Raw genomic sequence first — 20,538 nt, 5'->3', positions numbered from 1 at the left:
GTGAGGAGGGAGCCCCAGGGAGAGGAGAGAAGGGCAAGGGTGTGAGGGACGAGCCCAGATCAGGGGCTAGAGGGCCAAAAACCGTATTTTTACCTAAAATATCTGTGTACCATTATTGAGAGAAGGGACCTCAACACAGTAGTAAGCTCAGTGAACTCAGTAGATGCCCACTGAACTGAATTGCTCCCCTGCATCTATCTGGTAGACCCTAATAGCCTTTTCTAACTCCTGCCTCCTGGCGCTTCCTCTCCTACCAAATCAGCTGAATACCCTTCCAGAATATCTCCTCCTTTAACTCCCCCCTCCTCCTGCCCTCGGGCAATCAATTTCTCCCACAGTCCCAGGCACTTGAAGCTAAGCTCTGTGCGTTTTCTAAGCTCTCACCTTTCCCTGGTCTGCATTCTATAACCATTTCAATAAGTTAAGTTCTTTAAGGGTAAGGTCCTTTTTTAAATTTCCCAAGCCAAGTCAATACTCTTGTGCTTCATTCATAGTCCTATGAATAAGATATCTGCAATATACTACAGGGCCCTCATTCATTCACTCAATAAACATCTACCAAACCCCTTCATGGGACAGGCACTGCAGATCTGAGGCACCACACAAACAGAAGGGACACGATCCCACTCTGGTGCAGCTCACAGTCTGATGGGAAAGCGTCACTGAGCATGTAAAGAAAATGTGATAGAATTGAATTAAACAGTCACTTACTGTTTCCTGAATATTTCTTGAAAAGGAAAAAAGAGAAGCTGAGTATCGAAGATGGGTGAAGCTGCTGCAACCCAGCATTTCATTTTGCATCATAGAAAGAAAATAGCCACTGGAACATGATTGGAAGTGTATCTCCCCCACCCCCACCCCCCCTTAGAAAGTTTCTTGATATAGCTGAGTCTCAGTTTCACCATCTGTAAACTGGGTGAAATTGTGCAGGTTTGTTGTGAGGATAGCACATGCAAACTGCATCACCCAGCGCCAGGCACGTAAAGGCTCAGCAAATTGTGGCTGGTGACTTTTTATTGTAATTTGTTTCACACCCAATGTTGGATGTGTGAATGCAATCTGACAGTTTGTCCTTATTTCAACAGGAAGAGGACTTGCCAGACCCAAAGGCAGTAGACCTGTGTGAATTCCACTTCAGTGACTTTCCCATTACAGAGCACGGGCTGATTAAGTGTGGACTACGACTATTTTTTGAAATAAATGTGGTGGAGAAATTCAAAGTACCCGTAGAGGTAGATGGTCTTTAATGTAAAATACTGGGCGATTCTGTTGCTGTACTTCACTAATGTTTCCTGTGGTTTAAAAGATTAACTTCAGTTTGAATTTTAAATTATTATTAACTTTGTAAATATATCAGCTTAACCTCTGTAAACAAGACCAATCGATAAGATTGTCACAGACCTTCCAACCTTTCGCATTCTGTTCCAAAGTCTGAATGGCGTTATCTTCTGTGGGTGACAGGTTCTTACCAGATGGATGTACACCGTGAGAAAAGGGTACCGTTCCGTCACTTACCACAACTGGCGGCATGGATTCAATGTGGGGCAGACCATGTTCACTTTGCTGATGGTAGGTCCAGAGCGCTGTCAATCATAAACCTGCACATTTCCCTGTTGAGCATGGCGAGCGAGGACCGGAGACAGTCCATCAGTCTAGATCAGTAATTCTGGAATTCATAGGCACAATCCCATAAGCCCCAAACTCCCCTGTAGATGATACCAGACAATATGGGGATGCCTGGGCACTTGGCTGGATTGTCACTCTTAAGAGAAACCTTAAACTTATTGAGGACAATCATGTACCTCCTCGAAGGAAATTTCAGTTACCTGCTGGCTGGTTGGGTTTTTTTGTTTTATTTTTTAAAATTTATTGTCTAAAATTTTACATATGTCTTATTTTTCCCTGCTTGACACCCTCCCACCCCCTGCCAGCCATTCCTACCCCGGGCAAGCCCCCACTGCCCCAGTGTCTGTGTCCATTGGTTATGCTAATATGCATGCATACAAGTCCTTTGGTTGTGGTTGTTTTTTAAGTTTTGTTTTAATTACAGTTAACAGACAGTATTATATTCGTTTTAGGTGCACACATTACACCTGAAACGAATATAGACATGTATGTGCCTCACAGAGTGATTGCAATATTGACTACATTCCCTATGCTGTACCTTACATCCCCGTGACTGGTTTGTATCTGGCAATTTGTACGTCTTCATCCCTTTATTTTTTCCACCCATCCCTCCAACCCCTTCCCATCCTTCTGGGTTTTGTAATTGCCCAGAATTAGCTACAATACTCAGTAAGAAATAAAAACAACTTGCTCTAAAAGTACAGCATATCTCCTTCATTGCAGGCAGGCCTCACAGCACATGTATAGAGGTGTATTAATCCAAGTAAATATATATATATATGCATATATTCTTTTAGACAGGAAGGCTAAAGAAATACTATACAGACCTCGAAGCTTTTGCCATGCTCGCTGCTGCTTTCTGCCATGACATTGACCACAGAGGCACCAATAATCTGTATCAGATGAAGTGAGTGAACACATGTGCAGTGTCGACAGGTACTTGTGACGTTTGAGGTTGTCTAAGGGGAGAAGAAATGAAAATCACCTGATACCAGGTTTAGTTGTCATATCTTTAATCTCCTTTAATCTGGAGTCATTCCTCAACCTTGCGTGTCTTTCAGGATATTGATGTTTCTGAAGAGTCTAGGCCAGTTGTTTTGCAGACTATGCCTCTATTTGGCTTTGTCTGATTGTTTCCAGGTTACTAGATTCAGGGGAAACGTTGTGGGTAGGAATTCTACATAGACATTGTGTACTTCTCAGTGCCTTGCACCAAGAGACCTATGATATTAATTTGTCCCATTATCTGTTTATGAATAATGTCTAGCTGATCTCTTTATGCAAAGGTACATTTTCTCCTTTGTATTAATAAATAATCTGAGGTGTTACTTTGAGACTGGGTGAATATTTAGTTCCTCTGTAACCTTTTTTGACTGATGTTTTTAAACCCAAAGGAATTAAAGATAATCACTCTTTCCCACTGGAATTGAGCTTTATTCATCTTTGTAAAATCTCCAGTGCTGACACAGAGTAGGCATTTGAATGTGAATTAAAATTCTAATCCCTGCCCAGCCAGTGTGGCTCAGTGTTTGAGCATCGACCCATGAATCAAGGGGTCACCGGTTCGATTACCAGTCAGGTCAAATGCCCCGGTTGGGGGCTCAATCCTCAGTGGGGGGCATGCAGGAGACAGCTGGTCAATGTTTCTCTCTCATTGATGTTTCCGTCTCTCTATTCCTCTCTCTCCCTCTCTAAAAATTCAATGAAAAGATATTTTAAAAAATTCTGACCCCTAACTAGGATATTTGGTTACTAAACCTGTTCATGACCCCTCTCCTCCCTGAAGTTCTGTTCTTTCTGAAACAAAATGAAACTTCTCTATGAAGGCTGCAGCCCATATTACTGATGTCTTCCTTTCTTAAAATTATTTATTCCATATTTCCATCACAACATTTCCACATTATCAAGGTACACCTGTGACTTCAGCCTCTCTCCATCTTTTCTTTTTCATCTTTTTATTTTTGAATTCACTTTCCCTCCATCCAACAGGAAGAACTGAAGAAAGACAGGGTACCGAAGACTGAGGTCCCCACTTACATAAAGCATGATCCAAGTATTAGCAAATGGGAAATTTGAGTTTAAATTTATCTCATTGTCATGGAGAAGAAGTGTTACTTGATAGTGATTTTCATTTTAGTTCCTATACATTCTTTTTCTTCCTCTTTCTTAAAAAATGTTTAAGCCCTAACCGGTTTGGCTCAGCAGATAGAGCAGTGATGGCGAACCTATGACACCTCTGACATGCTAACTCATTTTTTTGGTTGATTTTTCTTTGTTAAATGGCATTTAAATATATAAAATAAATATAAAAAATATAACTTTGTTTTACTATGGTTGCAAATGTCAAAAATTTCTATATGTGACACGGCACCAGAGTTAAGTTAGGGTTTTTCAAAATGCTGACACGCTGAGCTCAAAAGGTTCGCTATCACTGGGATAGAGCATCAGCCTGCAGACTCAAGGGTCCCAGGTTCGATTCCGGTCAAGGGCATGTACCTTGGTGGTGGGCACATCCCCAGTGGGGAGTGTGCTGGAGGCAGCTGATCAATGTTTCTCTCTCATTGATGTTTCTAATGCTCTATCCCTCTCCCTTCCTCTCTGTAAAACATCAATCAAAATATTAAAAAAAGTTTAAAATTTCCAGTTGATGTACAATATTATAATAGCTTCAGGTGTAAAACAAAGTGATTAGACATTTATATTACTTGGGAAGTGGTCACCCTGAAAAGTCTAGTACCTATCTGAAACCATACATACTTATCACAACACTAGTGGCCTGGTGCACTGATTCGTGCACATTGAAAGGAAATTAATTAGAAGAAATACTTTAATATCACTATTCACCCTTTCTCTATAATAGAGGTGTCAACCAAATTCACAATCAACAATGACAGATCAAAACACACGCGTGCAATTAGCGCCAGCAAGAGCTTTATATGTATCGCACATGTATAGATTATTGACCATATTCTCAATGCTGTATTTATAAGAATACTCAATTCCTAATGAACACTTTCTCTATAAATGAGCTACAGGCTTTATCAGGTTTGCTACATGCTCTATAAGTCATATTCAACCACCATAAACTCTGGGGACAAAGATTTTAGATGCAGAAGGACCAGACTTCTGAGTTTAAACAGTTCAATCATTTTATGCATTCAATAAATAAGGATGTTGTTTTTTTTTTTAAGGAAATTGTTTTAAAGAGCATATTCTCATCTTCTAAATCTAAAACATCTTTTTCAATATGTAACTTTTGACCATTTCACGGGCATTAGGGGAGAGGGAGAGAGAGGAAATGAAAAAAATCCTCAGATAGTAAAGATTCTATATTGTATGGACATATGCATAATCTTTAAACAGCTAAAATCATGGCATATCCCTCTCCTTCTAGATCCACGTCTCCATTGGCAAAGCTTCATGGATCTTCTATTTTGGAGAGGCACCATCTGGAGTACAGTAAGACTCTCCTGCAGGATGAGGTACATGAGCCTCTCTCCAGGGCAGCTCACAAGCTCTGGGTCAAAACACTAACCTACAGAAAATGCTTGGAAAGAGGTGGCCTTGAGGGGTGGAGGCTGACAGTGTTTACCTCATAAAAGTCAATGACAGAAATGGCTAAATTGCAACAGTTTTGAACAACCAAGTTGGAAGTAGCTGGGATAGAGGACAAAAGAGCCATGAAACCTCACAGAATCTCTGTGGGTCTGTTGAAAAAAGAAGAAAAGGCTTATAGTGGATGTGTAAATCAGGCTCTGGCTTTCTTTTTCATTCCTGGGCACTCCCTTTCATTCAAGGGCATGGTCTGTACTTTCAGAAAGTCAAGCTTTCGTAGCGGAGAGAGGCATGAAACTGGGATATAAGGCAGAATCGGACAACTGCCCTCAGAGGGGCACTGAGAGTTCCAGAGGGAGATATCACACTCAGGAGTGGGCAGGGCACAGGGGAGGACAGATTGCACCAGGGACAGCTTTATGCAGGAAGTGTCTTTGAACTTGGTCTTGAATTCACTGATTTGCATGTATCACTACTACTAGCATTCCATGGGAAGTAGTCCATCTTCCCTTTATCAATTTTATTTAAGGGTACATAGGCTTGTGGAAAAGTTGTGGATATAGTCTAGTTATATCTCCTTTTTTAAAAATCAGTTGAGAAAGTTCCAAACCAAACAATTAAAAGGAGCCATTGATTAGCCGGAGGGGAACACTTGTGTCTTGGCAGAGGACGCGTCTAGAACTGCAGATGCCCATTAGGATGCACCAGCCCTCTCCAGGGTGGAGCTTTGCTCAGTTTCCATCACAATCATTATTACAGGCTCAGGGGAAGGAAAGCACAGAAATATGTCCCAAGTTTCGAGATAACACTACAGTCTTTTAGGTCATGAAAGGCCAAGTGGAAAAACTTATAAGGCAGAGTGACCAGGAAGAAAAGTGTATATGTAGTGAAGTGCCTTGAGTGTTTTTAAGAGCCTATGACTGATACAGCACCCAGACATGGGGACCCAGAGCAGCTGCGTCAGAATCATTGATTTCACAGGGCGGGGTGGGTGGGCAGGTTGTTAAGGACAGATTCTGGCCCTAGCTGGTTTGGCTCAGTGGATAGAGCATCAGCCTGCGGACCAAAGGGTTCCGGGTTTGACTCCGGGCAAAGGCATGTACCTTGGTTGCAAGCTCCTCCCCAGCCAGGGCCATGGTCAGGGCACATGCAGGAAAAACCAATTGATGTGTTTCTCTCACATCGATGTTTCCCTCTCTCTTCCACTCTCCCTAAAAAAATCAATGGAAAAATATCCTCGGGTGAGGATTAACAAAACAAAACACACCAAAAAAACAGATCCTGGGCTGCTTTTCATACTTACTGACGGCTCTCAGGGGTGGGGGCCAAGAAACCTGCACTTTCACCAAGAACTGTAATAGTTCTCCCTGCAGTAGCATTTATGCCATAAAAATGATAATATCTATTCTGGGAGAATTCAAAGGAGAATTGGAAAGTAATTCAGAGAGATAAGACTAAATTGTTAATTATCCAATTTGTTATCAGTCTTTGTTTTACTGGTTGAGACTATCTTATATTTTTGAGAAAGAATTTTCTAATTCCTAGTGATTATGTGATACCAAAGGCAGATTGTGTCAAATATATTTTTAATTTTGTTATTTAATTGTATTTACTAAAGGAAAATATGTTTAAAAACTACAGCCAAATATCTAAATGCTTACCATTGGAAGGCTCCTCATATCTCATAAGTTTTTTCTTTTTGGGACTGGGGAGTTTATAATAAGGTTGTGGTTTTCCATATTAAATTTTTTAATGTTATTTATTCTGCAGCCTGAACTGGGTTTGATGGCTATATAAAGGTTTATTATTCATTCTAAAAAGGAATATTGCATCTCAGTAATCTTTACCATCTTGGCGAGGACCTGCCTACAATGCTATTCAATCTGCTAATTGCAGACTTTTAAGGCCTGTAAATAGAGTCGCTAGGCAATGCAATCACAGAGCTTTTTATAAGCACGCAAATTGAATGCTGGGGGAAAAAAGAAATTTTTAGCCATCCTACGTAGACAATGTGACTCTTTTATTTACTTATTTTTGTATAAAAATGTTTACTTTTAAAATCTTTAATTTTTAAAACAAGGAAGATCCTTAGAATTTATCTAGCAACTTCAGCATTTCATGGGCATGACTCAGACATTTTGTTTTGCATATTATAAGGTTTTGACCTAAAATGGCCTTTTATCCCCATAGTGGGATTCACTGCTTTGAGAATTAGAACCACTTATATTCTAACCAGACAGAAACCTACCCTTTAACCTGAGTGAATGGCTGGAAATACCTGTTAGTCAGATTTGTGAGAGTATACATTGTAATATTATAATGTACTATAAAAATGACAAAATAAATTGCTCAGCATAAATAACAGAACCCTTTTGTTACTCAAAAACATTTCATTACAAAGTGCATAATAATTCTATTCATACCAACCCCATCTCATACAAAGAAGGCATGAAGAAACTAAGTATCTTCTGTAGGTCACCAGTGAGCCTGAACAGGTGGGCACTCTCCTCCAACGTGAAGACTAAAACTGCCTGTACTTTCTGTGGCTTCTCCTCTCCTGGGAGCCTTAATCAGAATGAATTAGAGCCACTTAAACCTATTTTGATGTGCTATGCAGAATTTATATTTTTATTGCCATTTTAATAGTAGAGGGAGAATAAAAATATACTCTTTCTTTGAGTAAGTGGGCCTTTGCTCCAATGAATGCATCTTTGCTTACTTAAAAAAAAATTGCATGCATGAATATGTGTTTAATCCTCAATTTTTTTCCAAAATGATTTGGTGGAGCTTCCAAAAATACATATAACATTAGAGAGGGCTAATGGAAAAATAAGAAAAATAAGACAAAGTATGGTAAAGTCTCAAAATGTTCCCAAAATGTGTACAGTGAGGTATAAATATTTATTAGACATGGGCCACAAATTTGATCAAGAGCTTTCCAGCAACTAATACAAAACAGAAGCAGGATACTTCGTATGAATCTATGTCCACAGCTTAAAAAGAAACCACTTAGAAGTTTTTCTTTTAAAGGCCTTAACTATGAAAGGAATAAAAGAGAAAATATGAAAGAATATAGAATTAAGAAATGGTTTTTCAATTAGTAGACTTGCACAGTTTTTTAGATAAAAGTGAAATGAATGAGGAAAAAAATGATGAGTGAAATTTAGGTATATTGTGCTATCTATTAAAAAAGCAGTGCTGAAAAATTGAATGTACACTCATTTTCCTTAATCATACCAATTTTAAAAGTATGCCATGTTCATCTTTTTAAAAAATCCAATATTGATTTACTTTGTAATCTGAAAGACCTTTTGATAACCTGTCCGCTTTAAGACAGCTTTTTTATTATTTTGGATTAGAAAAAGGTATGACTTAAATGGGGTACAACAGGATTAGTCATATTTATTTTTATATTTCTCTTTATATGTAGCTTTTCCTCTCATACAGATATACTTAGCAAATAGTAACAGGTATCCAGGTTTACAAATACAAACAATATACATTAAAATAATTGGTGCATAAAAATATTGATTTATTTGGTCGATGGCTATAGATTATGCGCCCTGTACAATCTGACACTTGGTAGAGACAGGAAGTTATAGCCTAAAGGATTATTTAAATTCATCAGCCTATTTTGCTTTCCTGCCCCCACCCATTTTGTTTTAATTTGGCTCTTCTTCCTAAATTTTTGTTCATTTTATTTTTTAAGATTACATATATTACAAGGTGTACAACATGTTTCAACATACATATACATAGTGAGATGATTACCACAACCAGCTAATTAACATATCCATCTCCTCACATATTTACCTTTTTGTGAATGTGTGGTGAGAACTCCTGAGACCTATTCTCTTAGCAAATTTTCAGTATACAGTAAAATTAAAATGTCTTCATGTGCTTTTAATATTAATTAGTCTAAAAGTTTAAGGCATTTCTACACATGCCCTCACTTTTTCCCCCAGTACAGCAATCAAGGATGAATTTAAGTGTCACTGGAGCTACAAAGTATATGTCACATTACATTTGGAACATAAAAATGTGTATTAATGAACAAATAAAGACAGTAAGTGACTCAATGACATAAACATGCCATTGGGTCACCACCAGTCCAAAGGCCACCATGGTGCCAAAATCAAGGGCAGGAAGTGAGATTAAAATTGTAAATGCTCTCTTTGCTCTTCCTTCTTCCTGGCCAATTCAGGCCAGGTTGAAAATGCCCTGTATCCAGATTTGGTTCAGAGTATGGACTGGGATGCCCCAGGGGCTGCTGTGAACTGTGCCAAGTAAGAAACTGATTTTGATCTAGACAGGTTTTCTTTTGTTTACTGTACTTCTTGGAGTGTTCAACAGCCATTTTTTCATTCTATCAATTTAAATAGACTATAGTTGCCATTATGAACTCATAATTTTAACAAAAAATATCACAGCTTTCCTTTCTACTACTTATAACTGTTGTGTAAAATACTATTTTTGGTCCTAGAATTTATTTTATAAAAAGATTACTTAAGTGAAAGCTTATATAACATATGATATAAAAAACTTGAGTTCTTGTTCATTTCTTGCTTTCTAGTATTTCAATCTCCTGGAATGACAGAGAGCCATAGTTGGTCTTGGGTTTGCAAGTCTCTTTTAACCTGAAGCTAGCCTCAAAACTTTACATAACCAGAATAATGACATGGCCTTTGTAGCAATTTATGGTTTTAAAATGCATTCTCAGTTATCTCATTTGAGTTAACATTCCACAAATATTTATTGAGCATAGACTAAGTGCTAGGCAGTTAGGCAGGGCAGCTGTTATTATCCCCATTTGAGAAAGCAAATACAGATGCTAAATGACGTGTCCGAGATTATACAACTACCAAGTGGTGAATATGGGAACCGAACCTGGGTTCCTTGTTGAGAGGCAGTGTAATGCCATGCTGCACTGGTTTAGATTCCAGCTCTGCCGTGTACTCACTGTTTAACCATGAGCAAGTTACTTAACCTCTCTGTACTGTGGTTTGTTTTAAGATTAGAGTATTCATAAAGCATTTAGAATAGTGCCTGGTAAGCAGTAAGTATTATGTGAGTTGCTGCTATCATTATATGGTGTTTAGCCTAGTAAATTTGTTATAAAAAATGACTTAAGTGAAGGTTTATATAACATATACTAGAGGCCCAGTGCATGAAATTCATGCATAGGTAGGGTCCCTAGGCCTGGCCAGTGATCAGGGCTGATCTATAGGGTGACCGGTGGGGCGATTGGGGCCCCCACTCACAACCGCTTTGGCCTGGCTCCACCTGCTCACCTGCTCCACCATCCCGCCGAGGTCCCACTCTTGTTGGGGCCCATTGGAGCCAGCAGCGCCTCCACTGCCGCCTGCTGCCAGTGCCACGTCGCCAATGCCCGCCATGTTCCACGCCGCCCCCTGGTGGCCAGTGCATGTCTAACTCCCAGTCAGTTGAACTCCCGCCTGTGGGGACAATTTGCATATTAACCTTTTATTATATAGGACTAGTGGCCCGGTGCACAAAATTCGTGCACGGGGGTGTGTATCCCTCAGCCCAGCCTGCACCCTCTCCAATCTGGGACCCGTTGGGGGATGTCTGACTGCCAGTTGAGGCCTGATCCCTACGTCTGATCAGGCCTAAACCGGCAGTCGGACATCCCTCTCACAATCCGGGACCACTGGCTCTTAACTGCTCACCTGCCTGCCTCCTTAATCACCCTTAACCACTCTGCCTGCCAGTCTGCTTGCCCCCAACTGTCCTCCCCTTCTAGGCCTGATCACCCCCAACTGCCCCCACCCACCAGCCTGATAGCTCACAACTCCCCCCCACCCCCCGCCAGCCAGCTGGCCAACTGTGCCCCCCTGCTGACCTGCTCACCCCCAACTGCCCCCTCTGCTGGCCAGATCACCCCGAACTGCCCTCCCCTCCTGGCCTGATTGCCCCTGACTGCCTCTGCCTCAGCCCCGCCACCATGGCTTTGTCCGGAAGGACGTCCAGAAGGTCTCCCAGTCTAATTACCATATTACCCTTTTATTTGTATAGATAATATAGAAAACTTGAGTTCTTTGTTCATTTCTTGCTTTCTAGTTTTTCAGTCTCTTGGAATAACAGAGAGCCATAGCTGGTCTTGGGTTTGCAAGTCTATTTTATGCTGCCTCTATCTCTACATAAGTTAATATACTATTTCCTCTTTTCTTTCCAACGGAACTTTTCCTGTATTTCATAACAGTCAATTTTATTTGGCAAAACCACTATACATCTGTCCTTTAGCCTGTATGCCGATAAAGGTCTATTTGGAATATCAGATCTTTTAAAAACCACTCCCAACTTTATACTCTAGTTTTCTAGAACACTAAGAAAGGAAGCCAATCCATATGTGAAGAGATCATTAGTGGGAAACTCTTTCAAGAAAGGTCTAGTTAAGTCTTTGTAAAATATTATTGCAAGGATACATTTGGAGAACATCTTGGGAGAATTTCATTATTTTTCATACACACACATGAGTACTAGTGTAATTCACAGTTCCTGAAAATTTTCCTGTGATCACTCTGAAATTACATGGTAGGTAATTCAACATGGATATCTAACAGTTGGACATCTACCAGATATTCTTTTTTTTTTAATTAAATCTTTATTGTTCAGATTATTACATTTGTTCCTCTTTCCCCCCCCCCATAACTCCCCTCCTTCCAGTTCCCACCCCACCCTCTGCCCTCACTCTCCACCCACTGTCCTCATCCATAGGTGCACGATTTTTGTCCAGTCTCTTCCCGCATCTCCCACACCCCTTTCCCCCCCCCAAGAATAGTCAGTCCATTCCCTTTCTATGTCCCTGATTCTATTATAATCACCAGTTCATTCTGTTCATCAGATTATTTATTCACTTGATTCTTAGATTCACTTGTTGATAGATGCATATTTGTTGTTCATAATTTGTATCTTTACCTTTTTCTTCTTCTTCCTCTTCTTAAAGGATACCTTTCAGCATTTCATATAATACTGGTTTGGTGGTGATGAACTCCTTTAGCTTTTCCTTATCTGTGAAGCTCTTTATCTGACCTTCAATTCTGAATGAGAGCTTTGCTGGATAAAGTAATCTTGGTTGTAGGTTCTTGACATTCATCACTTTGAATATTTCTTGCCACTCCCTTCTTGCCTGCTGAGTTTGAGAAATCAGCTGACAGTCGTATGGGTATTCCCTTGTAGGTAACTGACTTTCTTTCTCTTGCTGCTTTTAAGATTCTCTCTTTGTCTTTTGCTCTTGGCATTTTAATGATGATGTGTCTTGGTGTGGTCCTCTTTGGATTCCTTTTGTTTGGGGTTCTCTGTGCTTCCTGGACTTGTAAGTCTATTTCTTTCACCAGGTAGGGGAAGTTTTCTGTCATGATTTCTTCAAATAGGTTTTCAATATCTTGCGCTCTCTCATCTTCTGGCACCCCTATAATTTGGATGTTGGTACGCTTGAAGCTGTCCCAGAGGCTCCTTACACTATCTTCGTATTTTCGGATTCTTTATTCATTTTGCTTTTCCGGTTGGGTGTTTTTTGCTTCTTCGTATTTCAAATCTTTGACTTGATTCTTGCGCTCCTCTGGTCTGCTGTTGGGAGTCTGTATAATATTCTTTATTTCAGTCCATGTATGCTTAATTTCTAGTTGGTTCTTTATCACAACATCGAGGGTCTCATTAGATTTCTTGTAGATCTCAATAAGTTTATCGGCAACTTCTAGACAGTTCTTGAGAGACCTTAAAAGTGTGGTTCTGAACTCAATATCCTCCATTGACAATTTTGTCCTGTTTCTTTGTCTCCGCATTTTTTATGCTTTCTTGGTGCACCCCCTAGTGGTCTTTGTGCGCAGTCTTGTTGTAGTTAAGCCTTGATTGTTGTAGTTAATACTGGGGGGATTTGACCTCCAGGCCAACTGGCTGTGAGAATCAGCTGTGTCTGCAGTGGGAAAATTTCTGTCCTCTGGGGAGGTGCTAATCTAGCCTTTGCCTGAGGCTATCCAGCAAATGGTTCTGGGCAGGGCTTGGGTGGGGCAGGTCGCACTGGATCTTTGTATTTTCCGCACTGCACCTCCTCTGAGTCTCGGTATGCCGTTCTCTTTCCTTCTAGTTGAAGAATTTCCCCTCAGCCAGCCTTCTTGTGGTTCTGGGTGATGTCCCTTCCGTCTTCTAGTTGTATTTTTGAAGTGGTTGTTCGAGGCAGCAAACTCCGGTATTTACCTATGCCGCCATCTTGGTTTTCTCCCAGATATTCTTTATTAAAGCTCTTTGATTAATACAAGCACATATTTAAACCTATTAGTATTATTTAAATGGTCCTGGAAGAAAACACTTTTATTTACTTCAAAATCTTATACTGATTACATGAACGTTTGCTAATATCTATTTTTATGGGTAAATTACTTACTCAAAGTAGAGAGGTTTTCTTAATCCAAGATGCAAAAATTGAAAGCAAACAGTGAAAGCAAAAATTGAAAGCAAAACAGTGGAAGACCTAGTTTTCTTCTCTCTGTAAATAATCTTTATTTTAGGCATAGTTTGGTTTGTTTGTTGAATCACAGGCAAATTAATGATTGCACTTTATTGTGAATGTTCATCTTACAGAGTTTAAACATCTTCCAGAACCTAAATAAACGCCAGTTTGAAACAGTTATTCATTTGTTTGAAGTTGCAATAATAGCAACTGACCTGGCTTTATACTTCAAGTAAGTACAGAACTTCCTTATACCTGTGTGGTTCTGCCTTCCATAAATGGTCCATTGCAATAAACTTGAAGGACATTTATTCAAACACACATTTATTAGTCTCCTTTTGGGTTATCAATAAAACACCTTCAAGATGCATGACAGTGAATTTCTAGACATCTGGAAACTTTTAAAAGCTAAGCCTGTAATATTAAATAGTTCATCTGAAAAAGGTTGAGTTGAGGAATATTCAGCAAGATTGTCACATTGCCAGAAGGGTGATCCCACACAACCTCATGAGGTGGCTTTTGTCCTGAATTCACCATGGTCCGGAGTCTGGGAGATGAACAATCTTGGTGATACTGATGCAAATTAACCAAACTCCCAGAATTCTGAGTTATATACAGCAGAGTACCAGCTTACTTATTATAATAATAGTTACCAGGGACCAGATACTTCAAGCTTCTGCATATTTTCTTATCAGTGAACCATAAAACTGCTTGGTGAAAATGGATTAGAACAAAGTGAACAAGTTATAGGATCCAAATATTTAATGACTTTGATGGGAAGTATCAAATTGTGCCTCTCTGATCCTTCTTAATTAAAAATTTAATATTAGATAGTTCAAACATGAAGACAGATACTTAGGATAATATAACTCAGATTCAACAAATGCTAAGATTTTTCCATACCTGTCTTATTTTTTTTTAAAGGAGAAAAAAAGTGATAGAAATGAGATTTTTCACACACACACACACACACACACACACACTCCACCATGAAAGACCCCTCCTTTCTCCCTCAAAGACATGACCATTCAGAGGCTGATGTGTATTTGTGTATTCCTTTCCATCCATGTTTTTATATGGTATTGTGAAGTATATTTAAAAATTTCCCATAAATGGTATCATACTGTATATACCTTTCTGCAACTTGCTTTTTACATGCAACATTTTCTTTTAAAGATTTGCCTTGGCAGTAAATGGAGATCCAGTTAATTCCTTTGAACTGTGTATTCAACTGTATGCATATACCATAATTAATTTAGCCATCCTTCTATTCACGGACATTTAGATTATTTCAAATTTTTCATAATTGCCCACAATACTAAATTGTATGTCCTTGGATATATGTTTCCTAAAAACTCTCCCTAGAAATGAAATTGCTGTAGGGTTTGCATATCTTCAATTTTACACCTCATTGTGAAAGGTGACCCAACAGAGCTTACGCGCAGTAAGACAATTTAACTGAATAGTACAGTGTGCGTGGAGCTTGTCTCAGATACAGTCATGCAAACATGGCTATACTTTATGCACAGACATATTATAAAATGTAACTTCTTACCTTGGCGTCCACCCACAGAGTCATTGGCTGTGCTTCAGGAGATCTGAAAAGCTCATGTTAAAGATACCTTTTTACCCTCTGGTCTTATATGCTATCGCACAGCTGCATCTTTTTTTAGGAAGAGAACCATGTTTCAAAAAATTGTTGATGCCTGTGAAAAAATGGAAACTGAAGAAGAGGCCATCAAATACATAACCACTGATCCAACCAAAAAAGAGATCATCATGTGAGTAGTCAGAATTTTATTCCTATTTTGGTAAAAATCACTTATTTTGTATTTCTTTCTGTATTAACAATTTTTGTTTCTTCCAAAGGGCAATGATGATGACTGCATGTGACTTGTCAGCTATAACGAAGCCCTGGGAGGTTCAAAGTCAGGTGAATAAAATTATGTTTCCTTTTCTGTCACACTCGTAGGTCCCACGTAAAAGGGAACGAGAGTATATCGGGTAACCTCAGACATTTATTCACACACACATTTATTATTCTCCTTCTGGTTTATCAATAGAGTTATCAAGTGATATTATAGCTATCACTTATTTGAACTAATCTAAATGTCCATGAATAGAAGGATGGCTAAATTAATTATGATATATCACTTATATGAAGCTATTATCTTCCATTACCCTGGACTTGTGCTCTCAAGCAATCAGTTTATAATTTAAAAAGATGGAAAGAGGAACTTGAGAAGTTAAGACAAAGATAAAATGTTCCCTGTTGGGTATGAAAAAAGGCAAATTGCTTTCACGAGCTCACAAATGTAAGACAATAGGTCTTTTTGATCAGGCCCCAGAACAAGACAAGTAGAGGGAATATTGGAAAGAAAATGCTTTCCTGAAAGTATTCCTTATCACTGGACAGGCAATGAAAAGTTTACGTACAGTTATTCAGGGATTGTGTGATAAATCAGCATGAGGATGAATCATTAGTGCTTTTCTCTTTCCTACAATCCCTTCTTCAGTGCACAATCTCCCCCCTTTATTAAACTTAAATTTACTCCATTCTCCTTGTTCCATAACATTCATACTATTACTGTTATAGCACTTACCACACTGTATACTAGTACATGACTGCCTTCACTGAACTGTGAGCATCTTAAAGAAAAATGTCACATCTCATTCTTCTTAGCAAGCCTGGCTCATGCCAATATAAGGCAGCTAGTAGGTGTTCAATAAATTTGATATTGGGTTTTTAAAAAGGATATAAATAAACCCTCAAATATCTGCACACTGTAATTAAGTAAAGCTGTGTTCTAGCCTTTGTGTGCATATGTGTGAGTGTGGTGTGCATCACACATGCAGATAGATGCTAGACGCTAATAGAAGCAGGACAGAAGGAATTGGGAGATTCCAGAGCTTGAAGCATAATATAATGGAATTAAATATCTTCCCATTTCCCTTTTTCACTGTTGAGAGATGGTGGCAATAGCAACTAGGAGGTAGGCACTCCCAGAATGAGTTTGGAACACTGATAAGAAGAGAAATTCTCCTTTCCCATTTTCATACGATCTGTAAATGTCATCTTTTTAAAACCAAAGAGCATGCGGTATGACAATATGCTCAGAGGTACTTTAAACAGTAACTATAAACCCTGTCTTAAATGTCATTCATACTAATACAATGCAGATTCTCTATTAATAAGTTGCTTTCATGAACCAAGTCTTTCTTATTTGCAGGTAGCACTTCTAGTTGCAAGTGAATTTTGGGAACAAGGAGATCTGGAGAGAACAGTGCTGCAGCAACAACCTATTGTAAAGACCTTGACATAAAAAACACACTATTTATTTAAAAATATTGATACAAATCAGTCTATTTTGTTTGCTGAACCTTAGAAAACTATCTTTAAAGGGTTTATTTTTCTTTCTAGCCTATGATGGACAGAAACAAAAAAGATGAACTGCCTAAACTTCAAGTTGGATTTATTGACTTTGTTTGTACTTTTGTATATAAGGTAAGTAAACAAATTATTTGGGTGAAATACATAATCATCTGGATGAGAATTTTGCTTTCAAACTGTTAACCAAATACAAAAAGACCCCACATGAAAAGCCATTAGTGGTGTCCTTATTTCTCCAAGGTAGTTTGCGGTATTATCCTAATCTCTCATTCAGGAGTGGAAGGAGAAAGAACTCAGGTGAGAGCAAATTGACTTAGGCAGGCAGGAAAGGAAGCCCCTGTCTCCGTTCCCAAGGCACTGAGTTAAATTTGACCTAGCAGCGCTGAACACCAGAACATTTTCTTAGAGCTCTTCTGCATATGGAAAGTACTGAATATTAACCACACAATTTAAGTAGTTTTTGACCTGAAATTCTCTGTAGGAGTTCTCCCGGTTTCACCAAGAAGTCACCCCCATGCTGAATGGCCTTCAGAATAACAGAATGGAGTGGAAATCTCTGGCTGATGAATATGATGCAAAGGTGAAGGTAATGGAAGAGGAGGTGAAAAAGCAGGAAGAAGGAAACATGACTGAAAAAGGTTAGATGGAATTTGATTTTCCTTCTTGCAAGTAGCCAGAAGTCACATGACAAAAGCATAAAAAGTAAACACAAATATTAAACTTGCTTTACTGTACGGTCTGATAATTTTAAGATGTTAGTGATTTTCAGGTTACCTCCCCTCCCTCCAACCACCCGCTCCCCCAACACACACACACAGACCTTCCTTAGAATTCCAGATGGAATGGGCTGGTCCCATTGAGCTAGGGGTGGGCCTAGGCTTCCTCATCCACTCTAGAAGTTGGCTCCTGAGGCACCTCTGCAGATACTGAGTTTTTAGAAATAACATGAAAACCATGAAATCAAAGGAATCAACAATTTTAGTCCCAACATTATGCATTCGCTGTGAGACTTTGAGCAACTTGCTGAACCTCTCTGAGCTTAATATTCTTCTCTATATAATGAGAAGGTTTTACAGATCTCCAGGTAGCCCTACATGTAAAGCAAAGCTGGCCAGCTGAGTGAGGTGTCAACAGGTACTCCAAGACTTAGCCTGCCTGCGCCTCAAATGTCTCCACGGCTATTTTTCCTAATGAAATCTCTACTCTTAAAATCACTTTGTTAGACTTTCTTCAGAAAACCTCTGTAAGACACTCAGGATCAATTATTAGCTCATCAGATGTCTCAAAATGTCATCTCTAAAGTGGAATGTGAATACGATGAGATTTTTTTTTTTTTTTTGAGAGTTCAGCACTCAAAAAGTTTGTAAGAAATTCTTATTAAAAAAGAATTCATCTCTATCTGGAAAGGTCTTGCAAAACAGAAGATACAACAGTCCTTTTAGAGCGTTCTATTGTGTTTAAGAGTATTTTAAAGACTTTAAAGAGGGAGAAAGTCTTTTGCTGAAGAGGCTAAGGATATCCTTCAACAGAATAAAAATAGGATTTCTGACTCCTTGATATCCACTTATGTACTTATTCAGTACAAGGCCCTGTGTTAGGAAGGCCCTGTGTTAGGCAGGCCCTGGGGAGACACTGAGCCCTTATCTCACAGATGGGGGAGCTAGATGTTAAAATAAGTGAGTGCTTGGTTATCTAACTATCAGAGGAAGCATGAGGTGTGTACCTGAGGAAGGATGCTTATGCTAAACTCTGAACTCTGGCTAAGCAAAGAGAGGTGGGGTTCAGAAAGGAGAGAAAGAAGAGAATATGTACAAAGGCTTTGAAGTGGCAATAAGCTTGGTGCAACTGGAGAACTTAAGGAGACTAGACAGTAACCAGGGCAAAGTATCAGAGGCTGGTAATGCAGGCAGCCCTGCCAGGTTGTATTGCCTTGAAGGCCTTACTAAGAATGTGTCCTCCAGAAGAGCTAGGGGAAGTCATTAAAGGGATTTAAATAGGAAAGCCATAATATCTAATTTGCACTACAAAAAGATATCAAAAGTGGTAATATTACTGAGCAAGTGATATCTCTTAGTACAATAAAATTTAATCTTTCGCTCAATTTTATGATAAACAGGGTAATAGGGTATCAGGTCCTTTAAGTGGCTCGTGGCATTTTTATTTATCTATCTATCTATCTAGCTAGCTAGCTATTTATTTGTATTCAGTATATTGAACTAGAGGCCCGGTGCACAAAAATTTGTGCACTCGGGGGGGTCCCTCAGCCCAGCCTGTGCACTCTCGCAGTCTGGGACCCCTCAGGGGATGACCACCTGCTGGCTTAGGCCCGCTCCCCAGGGAATTGGGCCTAAGCTGGCAGTCAGACATCCCTCTAGCAGCCCAGGAGCCCTTGGGGGTGTCCACTTGCCAGTGGGGAGCAGGCCTACCTGCAGTGGGACAGCCTTAGCACTGCTGAGGAGGAGGGAGAGGCTCCCACCACCACAGCTGTACTGGCAGCCATCAGTCTGGCTTGTGGCTGAGCAGAGCTCCCCCTGTGGGAGCACACTGACCACCAGGGGGCAGCTCCTGCATTAAGCATCTGCCCCCTGGTGGTCAGTGTGTGTCATAGTGACCAGTCATTCCCAGTCGCTCTGCTGTTAGGATCAATTTGCATATTACCCTTTTACTATATAGGGTGTGGATCTTCTCTACTTTATGTGCATAAAAATCACTGCTGGACCTTTTTCCTATTACAGTGACAAGTTTTTGTGAACTAGGAACATTATTTTGTATTTCCAGGCAACAAGCTTTGTGCCTAGCCCAAAGCAACAACTCAGATTCCCAGATTGTGTACTTCAGTGGTTCTCTTAAGAAACAGATGTTATAATTGGCTAATTCTTTATTAGATTCTATTTTTAAGTGGACTAATTCTGAATATGTATTTAAGTTTTTAAATAGTCAAGCCTTTAGTATTTGCTATAAGCTAAAACTAATTAAGCCATAAAGTTAATACTAACATCATTAGAGTGTTAGAATAAAAACACTATGTATCCACACTCCCAATAATACTGCTTTTCTCCTTTTTACTAGCTACAGAAGATTCAGGAGATGGTGTTGATGACAAAAAGTCCAAAACATGCCTAATGTTGTAGTATGATCCCTTGTTCTACATTTCAAATATTGTTTCTACTCTTGAAGAAAAAGAGAAAACATTCAAAAGAACTTCAGCAAATTTCATTCAGCAAACCATCAAGTAACACAGTAGAAGGGGCTTCAGAAAAGCTCCTCTTGTGACTATCAGGGAAAAACACACTGAGGATAAAATAAAGTTCTACAAAAGTGCAAAATAAGATGAGCACGAGTGTTTTTTAAAAGTTATTAATTGTACACATCTGCTAGGGCTACCATAACAAAATATCACAGACTGGGTGACTAAAACAACAGGAATTTATTTTCTCACAGTTCTGGAGGCTAGAGGTCCAAGTTCTAGATGTTGGCAGGGTTGGTTTCTCCTAGG

The 20,538-nt window shown here is 39.3% G+C and overlaps 1 protein-coding gene across 1 annotated transcript in view; it reads left to right on the top strand.

The window, feature by feature from the left end:
• The window catches only part of PDE6C (phosphodiesterase 6C), a 40,363-nt gene extending 20,190 nt beyond the window's left edge, over nucleotides 1-20,173 (top strand). The window contains exons 12-22 of the mRNA XM_036336567.1: nucleotides 1,086-1,232; nucleotides 1,462-1,569; nucleotides 2,424-2,533; nucleotides 5,021-5,108; nucleotides 13,783-13,883; nucleotides 15,325-15,432; nucleotides 15,521-15,584; nucleotides 16,882-16,956; nucleotides 17,073-17,156; nucleotides 17,524-17,680; nucleotides 20,112-20,173. Coding sequence (XP_036192460.1) covers nucleotides 1,086-1,232; nucleotides 1,462-1,569; nucleotides 2,424-2,533; nucleotides 5,021-5,108; nucleotides 13,783-13,883; nucleotides 15,325-15,432; nucleotides 15,521-15,584; nucleotides 16,882-16,956; nucleotides 17,073-17,156; nucleotides 17,524-17,680; nucleotides 20,112-20,173 — 1,104 coding nt within the window. The remainder of the gene's footprint in view (nucleotides 1-1,085; nucleotides 1,233-1,461; nucleotides 1,570-2,423; nucleotides 2,534-5,020; nucleotides 5,109-13,782; nucleotides 13,884-15,324; nucleotides 15,433-15,520; nucleotides 15,585-16,881; nucleotides 16,957-17,072; nucleotides 17,157-17,523; nucleotides 17,681-20,111) is intronic.
• Nucleotides 20,174-20,538: the final 365 nt, after the last annotated feature.

Source organism: Myotis myotis, unplaced genomic scaffold (assembly GCF_014108235.1).
Source record: "Myotis myotis isolate mMyoMyo1 unplaced genomic scaffold, mMyoMyo1.p scaffold_m19_p_15, whole genome shotgun sequence".
Lineage (NCBI taxonomy): Eukaryota > Metazoa > Chordata > Mammalia > Chiroptera > Vespertilionidae > Myotis > Myotis myotis.
This window is presented reverse-complemented; position numbering and strand designations above follow the sequence as displayed.